Source organism: Barbus barbus (genome assembly GCF_936440315.1).
Source record: "Barbus barbus genome assembly, chromosome: 34".
NCBI classification, from domain to species: Eukaryota; Metazoa; Chordata; class Actinopteri; order Cypriniformes; family Cyprinidae; genus Barbus; species Barbus barbus.
In genome coordinates, this window is record NC_136762.1 from 8,856,342 (window position 1) to 8,877,761 (window position 21,420).

General features: G+C 35.3%; 1 protein-coding gene across 1 annotated transcript in view; it reads right to left on the reverse strand.

Moving 5' to 3' along the window:
• The window catches only part of b3glcta (beta 3-glucosyltransferase a), a 110,861-nt gene that overhangs the window by 25,291 nt on the left and 64,150 nt on the right, over nt 1–21,420 (reverse strand). The window contains exons 4-8 of the mRNA XM_079392647.1: nt 17,037–17,146; nt 7,471–7,547; nt 6,574–6,685; nt 2,908–3,044; nt 1,667–1,730 (exon numbers count right to left, since the gene is read on the reverse strand). Coding sequence (XP_079248773.1) covers nt 1,667–1,730; nt 2,908–3,044; nt 6,574–6,685; nt 7,471–7,547; nt 17,037–17,146 — 500 coding nt within the window. The remainder of the gene's footprint in view (nt 1–1,666; nt 1,731–2,907; nt 3,045–6,573; nt 6,686–7,470; nt 7,548–17,036; nt 17,147–21,420) is intronic.

Below are 21,420 nucleotides of genomic sequence, written 5' to 3' on the forward strand. Positions count from 1 at the left end.
TGTCTTTCTGTTGCACTGTGGAGCTTCTGTCACTACAACAAATTCCTTGTATGTGTGAACAAACTTGGCCAATAAAGCTCATTCTGATTCTGATTCTGATAATATTCGAATGGCATGACAATTAGATTAGACTGTACAGAAATTGAAATCTACACGCTAGCATACACTATACTCATAGTCACGCAATGCTGATGTTAACATTAATAATTTGAGAAAAAAGTTTGCACGTTTGATGTGATATGAGATAACCAATCTTTAGATTAAATCACCATTGGTAGTGCAATTTATTGTAATGTTTTTTTTCCTCAGTTGGTCAGAACAAACGTGGCAGACTTGTTACTTACTTGTTCAGATGGCAGTATACAGTGAAAATTATTATTTGGGTCATATATTCCAAGACGTAGGCTAGAATCTGTGATTTTGAAATACATAAACATCCACACCGGTACGGTGAATGACAGCAACACATTCAGCTCAAAACATCTGATTAATCCGTGCTGCAGCCATGCACACAAACAGCTGCAATTCCACGTTTTCAAACAGAGATGGCGACAAGAAGGCAGCTTTAAGAAAGTATCATTATCTTGATGGGATCATCTTGATCTTTCACTTCACAAGACACAAATTTTTGGACTGGAGTGGATTATTGTGATGTTTTTTCTCAGCTATTTGGACTCTCATTCTGACAGCACCTATTCACTGCAGATAATCCAATGGTGAGCAAGCTTCATTTCCAAATCTGCTGTGATGAATCATGAAGGAACAAACTCATCTACTGTACATCTTAGGTGATATGAGGGTTAGTGCATTTCAGCAAATTAACTCCTCGTGTTGCTCCAAACCTGTATCTCTTTCTTTCCAAAACAGCACAGGTTCCCATTGAAAGTTTAAAAAATATCTTCTTTTGTTGTCACCAGAAAAACATTAGTTCGGAATGACATGAGGATGAGTAAATTACAGAAGTTGACAATGAATAAAATGCGAAACCATGTTGAACCTCCAGCACTCCATAAGCACCATGATATTGTTAAGAAGAATGGAACATTACAGTACTTTAAAAAGTAGTTTTTTTCTCTATATAGAGATAGATCTCTCACAAATGAAAATGAGATTCTCAAGATGTATCCAATAAATTATGAGACTGTATGTCCTCAGCTCTGTGGGGACTCTGCAGGAAAAGAGCTGAAGAAGAACAAACACACTAATACTGCAGAAGGTAGAGTGAAGCTAATGTTTTTTAAGACTATGGGGACTGGATGGGAAGAATCCTTTATTTGTGTAAGAATTTTGTGGCAAGAGAGCTATAAAGACAGGGAGAGGGAAACAGATGTAAAGAACGAGAAGGTGGAAATACAAAATGTCCCTGAGAAATGTGCCGGTAGATTCTGGTGCTGCTATAGCTTCTCCAGTTAAAGTCTCAAACGAGGGAATGATTACAAAGCTTCTTTATCCACAACAATGACAAGGCACTTTTGAGCACTATAGTCTATGCATAATGTTGTCTGTATGTTGTAATATTTTTGCAGTGTTTGAAATGTTTCTAAGGTGATAGTTTTCAACTATTTAATCACACCATTTTTCTTAGTGCACACTTTAATCTACAATGAAATGAATTTCAAATAACAATATACAGTCATCCTAAAATACACTCCTTAAAAATTCTCACCTCATGTTTCAGATCTATGGTGAAGTCTGACTTTAATGGCTCCTCTTCTATTTTGCTTGTCAACCTAAAATGTGAAATAACTAAAATTAGTCATCAAAATGTTAAAAATACACACAATACCTGTTCATACATGGCATTTAATCAAAAAACACCATATAGGTACACTGGAATACCATGTTAACTAGGGGTGTAACGAATCATCGATATGGATCGATACATTGATACGATGTCTAACAATACGATGCATCGATGCTGCGTGTAAATATCGATATCTGTAGCATAAATGGGCACCTTTATTTTGGCACTGTCCACATGTTCATATAATGTCTATGTAACATCAGGTTGACATTGGACATGACGTCGGACAGACGTTGCATTTTGGTTGAAAATGAAAATCGGGTTGACATCAATATTTGATGTCAATTTGACGTTGGATTTTGGTTACACAACCTAAAAATAACAAAATCTCAACGTCAGCTGATGTCGGTATTGGACATCAATTTAACATTGGCATTAGACGTTGAATTTACATTGAATTGGTCCCACTGCTATACACTAAATACAGCACGGACGCGGACTACTTGTATTTATACTACCGAAAGTGTACGCTGGTAGTCCGCTCTGCGGACGTGTTCCATACATGCACAGTAGATTGGCTTGAACAGTAAACAAACATGAACAAACAATTGCCCAGATTGTCTTTATATTGTTTTATCGACGGATTGTACAGGTTCGGGTAGCAACGAGCTTCTTCACACAGCCTGCTCATGCGCAGTTGGTGCTTTTGTAGCGCATACTTTTATTTGTGAGTTAATCAAATTTAGATGGTTGTTTAAAATAGGTTTATAATACCATAATATTGATATATCGATCGATATACTCCTGTATCGAATCGAATCATATCGTAGACTTTTTTTTACGTATCGGGCTATCGGCAAATATCGTATCGCTGAGTATGAGAATCGATATCGATATCGTATCATGACGAACCATCCGATTTACACCCCTAATGTTAACACCATAGTACATGTCTACTGCAATTTTTCAGTACCATGGTATATATCAAACTACCATGGTATCAGATCTCATCACTTTAATAATGCGAATATTCCAGCTTTGAAAAACCATTTATATGAATAATAAAATGAAATATTTTTCATTCATATATCATCTATAAAAGCGTCATTCTGAAACAGGAGCTGCTTTTGATAGCAGTTCAGCTCAGGTGGCGTCTTTCTAACCTGTTAACAAGAGAGATGCTAAGCGCCCATCCTGCAGAGAAGTCTGGGTACTCGAAAGCCGCAGGGTTCTCAGAGAAGGCATAATGATGGATGATGGTGGACTCTTCATCATGTAGAGTCTTGCCAAGAAACCACTCCTGACGACAAAATGTGGCGATCAATCAGACTGTGATGGTCCTCTCAGGCTAAATCACAGTGTAACAGCTGACACTCATTCAGATGCTACTGTGTGACGGTCTCGCACATTCAGACATTAATATATTACAGTCTCCAACTTTTTATTCTGATTACAGAATTCTTGAGGTTGTTTCCTCAACATGAGTCAATACAGCAATATAATTTAGTGACTATGGAAGGTTTTCGACCATACAATGACCATACAAAATGACTACAAAGTTAACTGTAACTCACAAACTTTCTTTCCTCAGAATTGTGAGTTTATATCTCCCAATTACAGGTTCATAACTGAAATTAATTTTTTTTTCTGTCACAAAATCAAAAAGAAAAGGTAATTGCGACTTTATCTCATAGTTCTTCCTTTTTCTCTCAGAATTGCATTTATATCTCACAGTTCTAACTTTTTCCACAGAACAGCAAGAAAAAAATCTAATAAAATGTCACAATTATCCTTTTTTTATTTTTCTGAGGTGGAAATAAGCTTCCATTAAGTGACAATCCGATCAAGTGACCGTGATATTGTCATAACTACAAAGGTTTATTCATAGAAAAGTTCTTACATGTAGTGCTGTGCTCAACAGCTGCCTGTCATGTTGAATGCACTGTGCAAGTGACTCATTATAATGTAGTTCATATTATTATGTTACTTTGAGAAGGCTGTGGTAAACTGATTTTAATGAAGTGGAAATCTGTGATGAGTCACTTGTGCAGTTCATTCGCCAAACCAGGCAGCTGTAAATGGCTTTACATTATCAAATTGCATTAAAGGTGCTGTATGTACGTTTTTGACTCTACTAAAGCATAAAAATACCATAATATGTTTGCAGATATTTAAGAAACATGCTAAGTTAACATACTTGTTTATCTTAACAATGCTACAGTCAGTTATTCTCCTTTGAAAATGTGCGTTCCGATCCGGAATGTCGGTCTCACAGCACCATGTCGACAGCTAAAATTGTGAAGGCGAGTCTAAGCCTTTAAGGCCTGTTCACACCAAGCACGATAACTATAAAGATAATGATAAAGATATTTTTCTAAACATCGTTATCAATATAAAATAATAACAGAGTCCACACCACAGCTATAACGATAAAGGCACAGAAAAACGATATCGTTGGAATCACTCTCAGAACGATCTTTTCCAGCTGATGAACGATACAAACACTGACAGCCAATCAGAATCAATCCTGCTATAACGAGCTGGAGAATTTAAAACGGCAGACGCGTTTGCGCTTAGAATAAACAGACAAAGAGATATCTTTCGCTGGTGTGGACGCTAATATAGTTTCTTTATAGTTATCGTTCTTGGTGTGAACGGGGCTCGAGAAATTATCAGAATTTATGCTTATCTATATTACTTATTCTCTGTTAAATGCCATCTGAGAGGACAACTACAAGCAAAATTTGAGAACGCAACACATTTTAAACAGAATCCCTTAAGCCCCATGCACACCAGGAAGGATAACTATAAAGATTTTTTTAACTAATTTGAAATTTAAAGGGCACCTATTTTGCAAAATCCACTTTTACATGGTGTATGGACATAAATGCGTGTTGGCAGTGTGTGAACACAACCACCCAACAATAATAAAAATTCACCCAGTCCTCATTTTTTAATTCCCATTAAAAAAGTCAGTCTCACTAGGCCTGCCGTTTTGATTCTCACTGCAGTGTGATGTCACATTTCGGAGGGCCGGGCCATGGGGGCTGATTGACAGCTCTGCATTGCTATAGTTTCCGCCTTCAGCGGTTATGCTGTCCTTACAGCTGTAAAGTCAACAATGTCTCGCAAGCAATCCCGGTGCTCTGTGTTTGGATGTAAGACTGAACATAAGAGTCTTCATTTTGTCCCAACATCTGAGCTGCTGAGGACGCTGTGGATTACTTTCATTTTTCAAGGTAATGCGCCTCAAAATCTCCCTAAATACGTGTATCACTCCAGACTCCTTTGTGAATGTCATGTTGTTATAATGCTTAGCGTTTTTAACCGCATTTGTGTGCGTACATTAAGCATTTTTAACTGATCAGCGCCAAGCTTGTGAGATTAGCTCTTTTTCGTCTCACTTTTAGTGCATTTGGCTTCCCATATGCACAGCTAAACACCAGTTCTCTCGCTCTCAGAGAGATGTATACGCGATGCCCTTTTCTGCAGCTCATTTGCATTTAAAGCCATACACTCGAAATCAGCTCTTTTTTAGACACCCCCCAGAAATGACATTTTCCAGCTGTAATAATAAATTATCTATAGGGTATTTTGGGCTGAAACTTCACAGACACATTCTGGGAACACCCAAGACCAATATTACATCTTGTAAAAAGGGGCATAATAGGTGCCCTTTAAAATCTCAAGATTCTGAATGGGTGTCAATTTTTTTATCGTTCATCACCTGAAAAAAAAAAAATAGCTGAAAGTGATTCCAAAGATATTGTTTTGATATTGTGCCTTTTTTGTTATAGCTGTGGTTTGCTATTCTTTAATATTGAGAGTGATTTTTTTAACTATATCTTTATAGTTATCATTGTAGTTACTGTCCTTGGTGTGAACGGGCCTTTAGTCATATGTGCGGGTGAAGATTCAGCCAAAGATTCAGTCTGGAAATTCTCCCCCTTCATTTACAAAATATTGACATCAAAATATAGACGATATTACAGACATCAATTACCATGTCCATTTTACGAATAACAACTGCAACTTGTTTGGATATCACTTGTAGGCCGACGCTTTTTGCAATTGCTGTTAAGAGGGTTTTAACATTGATAAAGTAGCATTATTGAGAGTCATTAGAGGCTAATAAATTTCTGTTGACATCATTTAAGAAAAAGGCTAAACAGCATTAAGATCTCATTCATTGTGGAGCACAATTCAAAATCCATTAAAGGAGCCATAGAATGCATTGATACAGTATTTTAATTTATTCTCTGATATCTACATAGAAGGTGTGTGGCTTAGGTAAGGGCAAAAAATCTCCAGAAACGATTTTACATGTCCATTTACAACCCTAGGATTTCTCCCCAGAATGAAACGGTCTGTTATTGGCTTATTTGACATGGTCATGACTCATGAATAATAATAATGAGCTCTGCTCTGATTGGTTTCACAGTGTGGTTCATTTCAGTACCGGAAACTATGGTGTTTGAGGCTCACGGTATGTCATTTCCACGTACAGAACTGTTATTATTTAACTATGCCAAGGTAAAGACAGTTTTTCATTCTATGGCACCTTTAAAGACAGGCTATAGAGGTAATTCTACAGGTAGCAGACTGGTCTATTTTTTTTTTTTAAGGCATTTAGTGCATAAAGATTGGAAATGTCTGAAACCATTTTTAATAACCTCACTATAGATAAAATTCAAGGTGAACAGAATTGTTTGATGGAACATGGATAAGAAAACACTATAACAGACTATTTCCATTGCTAACTGTGGAACATCAATTAAGGGCTAAATATGAATTTTGATTACATTCGGCACAGTATGAATAGTTCTTACTTTTCTGTGGTCAAATTTTTTGAGGACTTCATGAAGTTTTTGGAGTTTCACTCTGGTGTCTTCTTCTAGAAACATGATCCAAGATGAGTTCTTGCCAAACTGTGATGACAAGCTCAAGGAGAAAAAACATTCTGCATTATTAACAATTTTAAAGAAATGTTATACTAGTTAATACAAACATATCAACGGTATACAATCATTCATAATTAGTCTGTGCATTAGTGGTGGTTTTTTAAAATAAATTCTTTCTACAAGTTACATTGTTACACCAGTAGGTGAGAACAAGAGTCATATGAATGAGTCACTGAATCATTCAACTGATTCAGTCCTAAAACAATGATCCATTCAGTAAAGAAACATATGTCTGTTTAATGAATAAGTCAATGAGTCACTATTCAAGAACGAAATAAGTGACTGTCTTTGTGAGTCACAGAATCATTCACGCAATTGAATCATTCAAAATACTGATTCACTCAGGCGCGTGACTTTTGAAACAATTTTTGTTTGCAGAATAAAAAAGAATACTCATTGGCAATAATGTCTCTAAAATGTAACTCCACAAGAAATAATAATATTTTTATATTATTAAATAATATTGTTTTGAATAATAATAATAATAACAACTACTACTACTACAATATTTCACAATATACAATATTAATACTTAATGCTTTTATAATATATAATAATGAATACTTTTGCCAAATCACAACTATATTAATATTCAGTACAACAGCACTCTTGTTAATCTGATATCATTTAAATAAATCCAAACACTTACATATATAAATCTTAACAAGAAATCTATAAAACAATTATCCAAAGTGAACCAAACTTTTTTAGCACTGAGATTTCATTATGTTGAATGTTGGTAATGTCAGTATTAACAGTGCTTACTAAGGCAGTAGTGGGAGAATGCTCCAGTCTGCCTCGTTGTCTGACAGCGTGTGCAGCAGCAGGATGGCAGGGGGACTCTGAAAGAGACAAACACTCCATTACAGCTACTATCAAGACGAAGAAAAATGGGAAGATACTGTGAAAACAGTACCATCAAGTACAATCAAGACAAACAATTGGTCTGATTTGAGACAGTAGTTTGGATGGACTTCAGAGAAAGAGCAGAAGAGAAGTCTCTTTAAGACACAGACCTTTTTTATGGAAAGGTCCATTCACACCAATAACGAATACTATACTGATAACAATAAAAGTGTCCACACAAATGTACAATAACATACTAATATAAGCGCTCTTATATCTCATCTGCCACTTCAACTGTGCAAACTCTTTAAAGATGGGTTGATTATGTTTTCATTCACCAGTTTTAAAAAAAAGAGATTCCAAAGCTGTTTTTTATTTATTTAAGAAGCCTCTTATGTTCATCAAGACTGCATTAATTTGATCAAAAATACAAGTAAAACTCTATAAAAAATATTATTTTTAAAGTTTAAAATAGCTTTTCTATTTTAATATATTTGAAATGTAATTTATTCTTGCGATGGCAAAGCTGAATATTCAGCAGCCATTACTCCTGTCTCCAGTGTCACGTGATCCTTCAGAAATAATTTTTATATTAATATTATTAATATTTAATATTTGGTTCTCAAGAATCATTTCTTCTTATTTTAAATGTTGAATACAGTTCAGAATACTTTGATGAATGAGAAAATTCATAAGAACAGCATTATTTGAAATTGAAATCTTTAATAACATTATAAACGTCTTTACTGTCACTTTTGATCAATGTAATGCATGTTTGCTGATCAAAAGTATATATTTTTGCCAATTTAAAACTTACAACATTTTTTACTCTACTGTCAATGTACCAATACATAAATAAATACATATATAAATAAATAAATGACATGCGCTACTTAAAACTGCTCGCATCAGCTGCCTGTACACATACATCACTCAAATGTCAGCTATGAAACAAATAAAAAAATAAATACTAAATATTATTGCACATAGGAAGAGCCTTAAATTCTTTTTAAAACACATTTTGCAGTCAAACGTGCTGCCCCCAATGACAGGAATCAATTACAGCAAATTCTGAAATTGGACAATTATATCTTCAGACAATCATAACCTTGAGCTAAAAAAAAAGTGTTTCTATGTGAAAAAAAAGAAAGCGAACTGCCTTTCAAAGTCCCTTCAGCACGAACATTTTCAGCCTTGGGAAATTTTCATTTGTGATTTTAATAGGAATGACAATGAATCAGATGAGAGTGTGTTCATGTTCAGAACTTCCCTCTTATTACATTTACAAATGTGCTCCCAAAACTTTATTCTTATCTCCAAAGAGACACATGAATGGCTTAATATAGATCTGAGGACTTTGTGACACCCACTGTGTGTCTTCATACAGCTCATCAGCATGAACAGAGAAAAAAGGGACAGTGATAATGCTGTGACTCCAAGTGAACACGAAGATAGGGGTTGGTGTGACCTTGTTAACTTATGTTACCTTAGATGGTCAGCTTGGTTCAATCAAGTGGCAGCCAGAGACCGAAACGGCAAGAAATTAACACTCTAGGTATCTGTCCTATGACATAGGAAAGGAAAGTGCAAAAAGAGACAAAAGCATGCATATTGAAAGTTCAATGACCCTAGTTTGTCAGAGTTTAACTTTGTTGGTAAAGAAATGGCTTTTGCCATCCACAAACTTCCCTTGTTCAGTAATTTACCTTAGTGCTAGGGGTGTAACGATATCACTAACCGAACCAAAAGACCGCGATACACCACCCACGATACGAATCGCGGAACTCTCGTTGCGTACCGCGGTACTCTCACGCCCCCTGCTGCCCATTGTTGAGGTTAATGGGACTTATCTCTAACTAACTATTAATTAAAACAATTTTTTCTTTGCTTACATTTGATTAAATTGTATTAGTAACGACTAATAAGAGCTTTTTAAATTTTGTTCTAAATATTCTAAAGTTACTGTTTTCCAAGTGCATGTCATTTCACGTGACTTGGGAGTGAGCGTCTCACTCGGTTGTTAGTATATGCAGGATGGCTGCTTCACATAGTACTGAAATTGCAGATCCCCCCGGACACATTTAAGTCTCCTGTGTGGGAACACTTTGGTTTTCAAGTGGAGTACAGGAATGGAATGTGTGTCGTAGACAAAGCGCACACAATCTGTCGTAACTGTTTCACAAAACTCTCTTATATGACAGGAAACACGTCTCAAGCGCATCTCAGGAGACATCACCCCAACTCCGACCGTGCTCAAACAATTACAAAGGCAATAGGTGTTTTCATGGTGCTAGATATGCGGCCGTTTTCCGTTGTTGAGAACGACGGATTCACACATTTGCTAAGTGTGTTGGAGCCAAGATACCAATTACAGAACTGACCGCATTTCAGTCAGAATGTGCTGCATGATGGTGTTTTTGAAAAAGAACTTAAACTCCAATGTACTCTAGTCAAAAATAAACACTGGCTTGTCCACTCTAATAAACATTTCGAAGTTCAATTAAGTTTTATTTATTTCATTTTAGTTTACTTCAGGTAAGCTGACTTATTGTTATTATTGAGTTAAATGAATCTATTGTTCCTTAGCATTGCTGGTAAGATGACATGAACCCCCACAGCAAACCGAACCGAACCGTGCCACTGGTGTATCGTTACACCCCTACTTAGTGCTATTCTCAGGTTAACATTTTCTTTGTGTAAAACGTCTTTTAATCTAATATAGTTAGAAACGTGCTTTAAATGTCATGCCATGTGAGGATATGGACTATAAATTAACCCTTGGTAATCTATGTTTAGCCAAACAACTGGACTGACAGCTTCAAAAAAAAAACACTTAATTTGTTAAATAGGATGCAAGTTTTGGACCAGAAACAACTCATTTACAGCAGAGAATGGTCAATGTAACCATTAGGCTAATTTTATAATTTTATAATGTCATAAAATACACAAAGCCAGCAGGCAGCTTCTAAACGGTATTTCATTTAAGGCTGCATCTCAGGTCAAACTAATACAAATCATTAGAAGGATGCATCTCAGCTGTGAGGTCAGGTTGACTTAGCTGATGTTCTCTGCCCACCCGCCTGATTACCATAGAGACCAGGACAAACATAATACATTGCATTGCCCTGCTAAAGGGTGCTTGGTTTAAACCACGTCTGTGCATCATAATGATTAATTAGGGTAAATTCGAGCTAATGGATGAAACTAATTACAGCCTCCTCATCATCTGTAATGAATTACCCAGTTGACTTTTCCAAGTCATTTGCAATCAAACAACTCCTTCCACTACTTCTAGTATGAATCAGAAAGCGTTACATTATAAATTCAATCTATCTATCTTACAAACTCTATATATAAAGTATATATACATAATATATATTTAATAAATAAAATAAAAAAAATAATATTTAATATATAAAAAGTAGTGCAGTCGAATGATTAATCGCATCCAAAATAAGTTTTTGTTCACATAATATATATATATGTGTGTGTACTGTGTATATTTATTATGTATATATATATATATATATATATAAATAAAGACACACACATACAGCATATATTTTGAAAATATTTGCATGTATATATTTATATTCATATAAATTATATAATATATAAATATGCATAGTACACACACATATATCATGTAAACAAAAACTTTTGTTTTGGATGGGATGCGACTAGTATTAGTAGTATTTTTAGTATAGTATCTAATATAATATAATACATTACATTATTTAAATCTTTTTAGATATTACAATATCATCATTTCCAAATTCATCCCTTTAATCATACAAGACAGGACATTTGTTTCCCACTCACCACTGACATTAACAGAAGGAAACAGTCTAAGTCATACCAGCTGCTGCCATGCTTACAAACTTGTGTGCCTCTGAGGGCTTTAGAGATGAATACCTCAGTGTTTACAGACTGTCGGTCTTACTGAATTTGTTCAGTACTGCATGCGCTCCACTGTTCTGCTGCTTCGGCCCTCCAGTGGTGGAGCAAACATCCCACAGCTTTTATAACATAACAGTCACTGCTGGCTGCCCACTGGGGAGTGAATATGAGTGAGCGAGCAATGTTCAGGAGCACTGTACAGCCACTCAGGGCAGGAGTGATAAATCTCAAGTCTAATTCACACTGACAATACTGGAAATGTCAAGGTTCAGAGACCGAGAGCGTGAGAATGAATGTGCACATCCATGTAGAGCGTGACGCATGAGCATTTCTCTGCAATGAATAAATGTTAGGCCTCATGAGTCCAACTAAAGAGATCCAAATTGCTCTACTGAAACTGGAATTATGCATCAGCTCTACAAGTCTCATGTCTCAGACTAGTGCTGACATCTTGTGGTAATTCATAAAGAAGCATGAAAGTCAAGTCCATTTTCTTACAAAGGTCTGAAGAAAGACTTCTTTTGGGTTCACAAATTTTATCCAGAGAAACAATGAAGTTCTATATATATTATTCAATATCATTCAATCTAATCTATAGAAGCTCTCATTTAGTGTATTATTTAAAAGGACAGTTTACCAAAAAAATTATTAAATAAAAGAAAGAAAATTGTCATCTTTCTTCTATGAGAAACAAAATAAGATATTTAAAAAAAAAATCCATTGCACTCCAATGACTTTCCTTGTATGATGAAAAACTTAATATCAAAATCAGAATGATTCATTTTACATAAAACTAAATTATTACATATACTAATCACTGTATATATAACATATACATATACATTTAATATAAATATAATGTTTATTATTAAATAATATAATATATTAAATAGATATTTTATAATATTGTATATATTTAATTGTAATACACATTTTTTAAATCAAATTTTTATATTTAATTTTAAATAGGTATAAATTAAATTAATTATTTAATAAAATAATAAATAGTACACTAAAGGAGAACTGGTAGAGGTAAGATAAAAATAATTGAATGTATACTTATTTAAAATAAAAGTATAAAATATGAATCTAATATAAATATAATTACATAAATATATTTCTTATTAGAAAATAACATTTATTTTAAATTAAATAAAACATTGAATACTGACTCTGCATGGCCTAGTATATTATTTATTTATCTGATCTTCAAAGCTGAAGTAGAATTCGGTTGCATACTAATTGTTTTGTGTCCTCAACTACACACAAAGGCAGTCCGTTTCAGTGCTTTTTTTGAATAACCAAACCATCACTGACTCTAAAATAGAAGATTTGCATAGACATTGCATTTTAGAACACATCTGATTTGATATCTAAAAGAATCCATGGATTTTCTGTTCGCTGTAGGGCGAGTGATTTTAAAAATTAAACTGTCACAACAGCAGGAATTCTGAAACCAAGGTCCTGTTCGACAGCACCATAGTTAGTGAAGTGCAACATTTTATGTGATATCAAACACTTCAAGGGCATCAAAATAAGTAAACTACACTGCATTTTTCCAATTCATTTGGGAAAGATGAAAGAAATCAAAACAGCTTGTTATTGCAATACAACTCAGTCATAATTGATGAGGAAACTGTAGAAATCCACTATACATCCTTTGAAAATTTAGGTTAAGGCGTTCTGGGAACAAGAAGAGCCTGAGAATGAAAGAAAAGGCAGTAGAAAGGATATAGTTCAGGATAAGAACGGTTTCTTAATCTGGTTTTGATTGGATCAGGGGGTGACAGCTCAGTGAACTGGTGCAGAGCTCTGAGGTTATTGCGGTTTGGCAGATTTTCAGAACAAGCAGTCAGAAAGAGTTTGTCTACGAAAGTGGTAAACTACCAGGTGAGGTTGTTGGGGGTGGAAAAAAAAACTGATTGCATTACATTTTCACTCTTAGAGGATGGCCTCCATGCTGGGAAATAAATGGAACACACTATCAAGGGTGGAATATTAAGGATGGACCGAACAGTTTCTTTCATTGAAATAAAGCTTGTAACATTTGAAATGTCAATCCTACTACTTCACTCACTCAAAATGTCACTTCATGGTCTGCCCTTGCCTAAAATATACAAATACTCAATAAAAGTGTGCTATGAAAATGCTGCCAGATTAGTTGTGAGAATGCTTATCCATGCAAATGTAAGACTGCAAACAACAATTTATAATAGAATGAATCAAAATGTATAACATATACAAAATATATGATATGACGTGATATGATATAAAATTGCATTATATAAAAATCAATAAAAATATTTCAGTCAGGATCACTCTGTTCGATGTCAGAATATTGTAGAGGTCCTGAACTTTAAGTTTGGCGGCAGGCTTCGCTCTGAAGGGTTCAGTTCTGAGCTATCCACAGGCAAACCTCACTGAGGTTTGAACCCACCAACACAAAGACGTAGTAAGTTCAGTTCTAAGATCATTCAGGGAGTGCACTCTCTGGATGGTTAGGAGAGGTGGTATGCCTTAATATTTAAACAGAGCAACTTCTTACTCTGCAGAGATTTCACCATTATCAGATCAGGTCATATGTTGGCACGATGGGCAACAAGACATTCCATGGCCATTCTATCCACATCTTCCCATTGGATGTCAATGTCTTCCAGGTCTTCTTGGAAAGCCTCTATGTCTCCACTGATCTTCTTTATTAGGCTGTTGATTCAGCTTATGTCCCTCCATCAGTGCCCACTATGCTCACAAAGTTGATGAACTACTGCGCTTCCTCAGTCAGATGTCCTCGAACCATCAGTGGACTTTGGTCTGTGTACCTCCTACTCTCATCGATTGGTCTTCTCTGTTCGACTTCCTGTCCTCTGCGTTCAGGCTGATTGTCTCTTAGTGAATGCTCTCATCTCAGCTGGTGAAGATAGTGTATTTCAATTATGATCAGGAAGCTGATCTCTGATAAGACAACTGTTGAGGATAAACTAGAATTGATGTATATCAGACATAATGTTGTATAACTCCATGAGAGGAAGAAATCATGCTTGAGTAATATTCACCCAAACAAAATGAAGTACAAAGTTAGCTGCTTGAAGCTAGGCAACATTGTCTCCTTAACGAAGGCATAGAGGGACTGAAGATGATGTTGTGCTAGCATTTTGTTAAATGAGCGAGTTTAGAATCATTTCAATGTAGCTAAGCCAACCTGCGGCTCTAGAGAAATGGTGTGAAGAATGAAAGGCTAAATATCTGTTAATGTGGACCCTCTTAATAAGTTGAAATCAGGCTATAGCATAGTTGAAATTAAGTCACATGTAGCCAGTGGAATGTCCGTGTCATCAAAGTCCCTTCTAGGTGAGTCACCTCACACGAATCAGTCCTTGAAACGCCTCTCAGTTAGGCAGTGCAGCTCCTCTATCCTTGAACGGGGAAACACCACTCCATCAAAGGTTATCAAGTGAGGCTTGCAGTTCTTTAGATGTTGTTGTGGGGTCTTTTGTGACCTCTTGGATGAGTCGTCGCTGCACTCTTGGGGTAATTTTGGTGGGCCGGCCACTCCTGGGAAGGTTCACCATTTGTGGATAATGGCTCTCACTGTGGTTCGCTGGAGTCCCAAAGCTTTAGAAATGGCTTTATAACCTTTTCCAGACTGATAGATCTCAATTACTTTCTTTCTCATTTGTTCCTGAATTTCTTTGGATCTCAACATGATGTGTAGCTTTTGAGGATCTTTTGGTCTACTTCACCTTGTCAGGCAGGTTCTATTTAAGTGATTTCTTGATTGCGAACAGGTGTGGCAGTAATCAGGCCTGGGTGTGGCTAGAGAAACTGAACTCAGGTGTGAACTTTTTTAACACAAGGCCATGTGGGTTTGGATTTTTGGATAAAAAAAACCCCTTCATTTAAAAACTGCATGTTGTGTTTACTTGTGTTATCTTTGATTAATATTTGAATTTGTTTGATGATCTGAAACATTAAAGTGTGACATGGGTGGTGATGGCGCAGTGGATAAGACACATGCCTTTGGTGTGAGACACATGCCGACACATGCCGGGTTCGAATCCACTGTGAGACACCAATGTGTCCCTGAGCAAGACACTTAACCCCTAGTTGCTCCAGAGGCGTGCGACCTCTGACATATATAGCAATTGTAAGTCGCTTTGGATAAAAGCGTCAGCTAAATGAATAAATGTAAATGTAAATGAAACAGAAAATTTGAAGGGGGCCAAGAGGGTGGGGGCCATCCTGATCTCTTTCAGGGGGACCTATAAAATTAGAAATTAAATTTAAATTGAAAATCTACAAAAGGTTAACATTAGTGCTGTCTGTCGATCGATTTAAAAATCAGACATTTCTCTGTAATTAATCATGATTAATCGCACATTTATATTGTCATAATTTCACATTGAACCTCCAAATTAATGTAGAAACAACAAAGATAGTATATTTTAAATGTTTTTAATGGCATATTTTTACAAAGTAGCCTATTATTAATGAAGCATTAATACCAATACTGCTACTGCTACTATTAAATGCATTTTCCCTATTAATTATAGTTATTCAACATTACAGTATAATTGAAAGCCATTATTTTGAACATTTAATAGGCTCTGAAATATTAAGTGATTTTAAAACAATCTTCACATAAACTATAAATTGTAGCCTATATGCATAAACTATACAGATTCATCTTTATTCAGCCACAAAAGTTAATCAACGACTAGAGCGGTCGAGTGATTTCTCTTTTTCTTTTGTTCTTTGATTTACATCAGTGACAGACTTCAGCAGGTTTCACTTCAAAATCAGTGCTGTCTGTCTCTTTAAAACCTGATGCGCATGACGATCTGACACACTTATTTTCTCCAAAGTCTTTACGGTCATTTAAGACAATGTTTAGGAGTTAACTCGCCAAAACCGCGTATTTTCAAATAATTGTGTGTGTTTTCGTCCGTTGAAGCACTACTGGTGAGCTGTCTGAAGCGGCTCGGTGTATGCGTACGGCCGAACGAGCAACCTTTCAAACTATACTTCACTGCACCGTTTAGGCGGTGAAACCACAGGTATGTGTCGCCACATTCTCGGGTAATGAAGAATAAAGATGGGAAAAGTTCATCTTCCGAAATGAAGCAGTAATATCTTCTCAGGCAAACGTTATTAGAACCGTGTCTAGGGGCAAGCTGGCCATCACACTGCTCTGACCTTATCAGTCCGTTTGCATCCTATGATTTGATTTGATTCAAGATCACGATGATCTTGTCTTCGGAAAATATTATTTTATTCGCTTAAGTCAGAAACAGCAACTTTTACTTTTCCATATGTGGAATGTGGAAATTAGCAATATTAAAGGGCAAGTACTGTAGATGTGTTCAAAGTCTTGACTGGTACTGTACGTCTGGCTTGGCAAAGGGTTCATGACAGATGGCTGATTGTCCAGAAATTCATGGACAAAATTTGAACATAACTGCACAAATAATTTCTCTTTGGGTTGAACTGATTAAATGATGTGGACCCATGCCAGGTATAAGGTCAAAAGGTCATGAAAAACTAAAAAAAGTGAAAGCGTGAATACAGAACAAGATAAATACTGATACCTCTTGAAGAGCTTGTGTCTGCAGCAGAAGGTCTTTTCTGAGTTTCTCCGCCTGCCGCACATGGAAAGAGTTCCTCTGGCTCTGGATGACAAACACCACTTCTCTCAAGTCTACAACAAACAGAGAAAAACACATACCCACCATGTCAGCCCATGCATTTGCTTAGAGCAGGGCATACAACGATTTCCCATCGAGAACCATGACATTAGCAATGAGTCAGAATGATTTTGTTGCAAGGCAAGTAGTTCTGATTCTAAGCACAGGAAGGACATGCAGAACTTTCATCTAATAAATCCAAATTTCAGATGCCTCATGTCTTTGCACAAAATTCACCAAATGTTAAATGTTTTAGCAATGCAAAAGGTGTTTTTAACATTAAATAAAGAAAATATAGGTACAATATTTCGAGGGGAAATAAAAACATTGGCATTGTGGTTTCTTGGTTAGCGCACACTAAGCATCGGTGCCAACTGAGTCCAAACATGTTCGAATTCCTGCTCTCTCTCTCCAATGTCTTCACGTCTCCAATCTACTATCTCTCTTTAATAAATCAAAAAGCCCTGAAGATAATCATCCCTGTATCTGAACAGATAACGTTTGGAGGGTTTTGGCCCTGGGAAGAGAAAGGGCTTAGTGCGGTGCATTTGTCCATTTATGAAAACGTTACAAGAATTTAATAAAAAAATCCATTTTCACAAAGCAGAACTCTCTGGGCTCAAGGTCAAGTCAGTACAGTTGCTTGCTTCTGGACAGAAGCTTCTATTTCAGAAACTTCCTATCTTAAGTTTCAACTCATGATCTGACAAGTTCAATGCTCCAACTGGGAACTGAAATCACCATGGTTACCAAACAGTTAAGATTGGATTTGAGATGGAGTATGTTTCTTAATCTATAATAGCTGCTTACTATATCACAATGAAAGACTCAAAACCACACAGCATGCTCTCTTGAATAATACACAAAGGATCCATTTATAATGAGTTCTAAAAACAGAGAATGAACTCAAACAACCTCAATGATACACGTGTCAAAAGAGCCATTGACTCATGAGGGTGGGCTTGATAGAAATGACTCGTTTGAAGACCTGTGAGTGGTGTAATTAAGACACTGATTTCACATGATGAGATGTTGATCTCACCGAGTACAATCTGTGACATTTATCTAATGTCACCACAGTCACTGTAACCTTTACATGAACTTTATATTTACCACCAAACCAGCCAGGCAACATCATCATATTAGCATTTGAGCACAGAATGTCTAAACATAAAAAAAGACTAAAACGCAACAAATAAAAAACAAATAGCTTAAAATAAATAAATCACTGATTAGAAAACTAAACAAATCAATAAATCATTGGCTTTAAAAATAAACAAACAAATAAATAGATCTCTGGGTATAGAAAAAATAAATGTATACTTATATAAAACAAACAAATCAATCACTGGCTACATAATTAAATAACCCTAAAAATAAATAAATAGTTTCATTTATAGCCAATTATTTATATATTTACACAAATATTTATTATAGTGAGTAGATTATCAAATTTTGAGTAAAACATTCCTCTAAAAGAAACAGTCACACGAGAGATCTAATATATCAACACGCATTAATCACATAAAACCCTACAGAATTAAAACATAATTGTAGGAGGTATCAAAAATACTTTATGCAGGTGTGTTGTGTCATCAATCATATACTTTATGAGTTCAAGCATCAAAATGCAGGTGTTTTGTTTTTTTTAATGATGCACTCATATTGCACTTCATTACACAACAACACCCACACACTGAAAACAGCCTCTAAATCTGTAGCCTGGGTAAGAGAATTAACTTTGCTTTCATATGTTCTCCCAAGTGGGAAAGCTCTGGCATGTAATAAAACCCGTACAGCAATGAGAAGCGTCACTTTTTTAATAATTCTTGCAGTCACTTCATCATGAGCTCTGTGTCTGTTAGCTCCAGCGCAAGCTTTCTGCCAGCCACAGCTCTCTGGATCTCTTCATTAGGTTCCTTTCAAACATATTCACAGAAATGTGGCCGTACAGTGAATATTGCACATCATAAATTATGATTAGACATCGAATTTTCTTCTTCATGACGGTTTTAAGCAACTCTGAGAAATGAGGCTCATTTGTCAACACAAATAAGACGAGGTGTACTTCATAATCTTCCTCCGAGACAGGCTGAGAAAGAGTGAGAATGTGGAAAACGGCTGACATAAGCAAACAATATGTGCCTCAGTCCGCTCTCTAGCTAAGTGGTAAGCAGTCTTCACAGGGAGTCAGCCATTTCTAGGGCTCTCCCATTGTCCTAGAAACATGAGTGTACCAAAATGTTTGTTCTCTAGAAATTCCCAAAATACACTGTACAAACTAGTATGCATTGGCTGTTTGCTATATTCACTTCACTGGATTTAGTCAGAATTACTCAATACAATTATTACACCAGAAACTCATCATGCCCCCAACAAAAAAAAAAATACATACAGCATAATTCAGATAATAAATAACTTATATATATATATATATATATATATATATATATATGAATGATTTTATTATAAAAAATATGCATTACGAATAGTATGTATATTATTTGTTTTTAATTAATTTTTTCATTTTATGTATAGCATATATCAGTCCACCAAAAATGTACAAGCACATATTTCATAAATCCATAAATACCATAAACACACCATAAAATCACAAAAAATAATATCTTTTTTACAGCATTAACAATAATGAAAAACATTATTTACATTATTTTATCAAAAATGCATTATATTTACATGTGTGTAGCTGTCTTGTCAGTGTTGACAGTATTTTAATTCTGTGAATAATTTAGAATGTAATACAAACATTACATATTTTTTTATACATAGTGTTTTTTATTTAATATTTTTCTTCAATGTATAGCATATCATTTATTTAATGTATAGCACATTTATATAACTAATAATGCAAATAATTTATTTACATTATTGAAATTATGTATTCAAATTGTCTGTCTTTTGAACATTTCTGATATAATGTTAGAATGGTTCTAACAGTATATATACATACATATACATATACAAACACACACACACACACACATACATACATACATGTATATATTTAAGAAATATTTACGTGTGTGTGTATAATATATATATATATATATATATATATATATATATATATATAGTAAATATATACATGTATTTGTTTATATTTACATATAAATTATATATAAAATATATTTATATAGCTTTTTGAGATGCGATTCATTGCAATTAAATGATTTGACAGCACTCAAAAACATAGAAATATATGTATACATAAACATTATTTTTTGTTATTTATGAATTTTCATATACTTACTGCATCAAGGCCCTTGCTAGTACCCAAAGTGTTCCTTTCATACTAGTTCATAGGGAGTAAAATGAGATAAAGCCTACATCTGTATGGATCGAAAGCTTCAGTTATTTTGCTTGAATCCTCTCTGTCCATGCAAAGCTAAAGGGCGAGAGAGCCAAGGGCCACGGGCAGGATCTTTTATGTAGTGTCATGATGCTTTAATTTAGAGTTACTGCCTGTCGTCTCCGCTCTGTCCTTCTCCACCTCAAAGCTGCTATTGATCTGCCAGCTCTGATGGGAGGGGGATTTACCTCCTAAACCGCGTCGTGCCCATCTCTTACAGATCTGCCTGCCTCAGGGATAGACACTTAGAAAGAAAATGTACGCTGTTCACTCAAGCTCCTTGTTCGCATCCTTGAGCTTTCAGTGGCACAATTCCACTTTTAAAAGCCTTTGTGCTAAGTCCGCTTTCAAGTTTTTATGTACGTGTATGTGGCTGCATACAGATGTGTGATGGGATCTTTTACAGAGATGTATTTATAATACACACACACACACCTATGTGCAGTTGAGGTCAAAAGTTTGCATCCCCCTTTCAGAATCTGCAAAATGTTCAGATGGATCATACAAAATGCATGTTATTGTTTACTTAGTACTGAACTGAATAAGATATTTCACATAAAAGATGTTTACATAGTCCACAGGAGAAAATAATAGTTGAATTTATAAAAATGATCCCGTTCAAAAGTTTACATCCCCTTGATTCTTAATACTGTTGTTACCTGAACGATCCACAGCTGTTTTTTTTTTTGTTTGTTTAGTGACAGTTGTTCACGAGTCCCTTGTTTGTCCCGAACAGTTAAACTGCCTGCTGTTCTTCAGAAAAATCCTTCAGGTCCCACAAATTCTTTGGTTTTGCAGCATTTTTGTTATTTGAACCCTTACCAACAATGACTGTATGATTTTCAGATCTATCTTTTCACACTGAAGACAACTGAGGGACTCTTAAGCAACTATTATAGAAGGTTCAAACGCTTACTG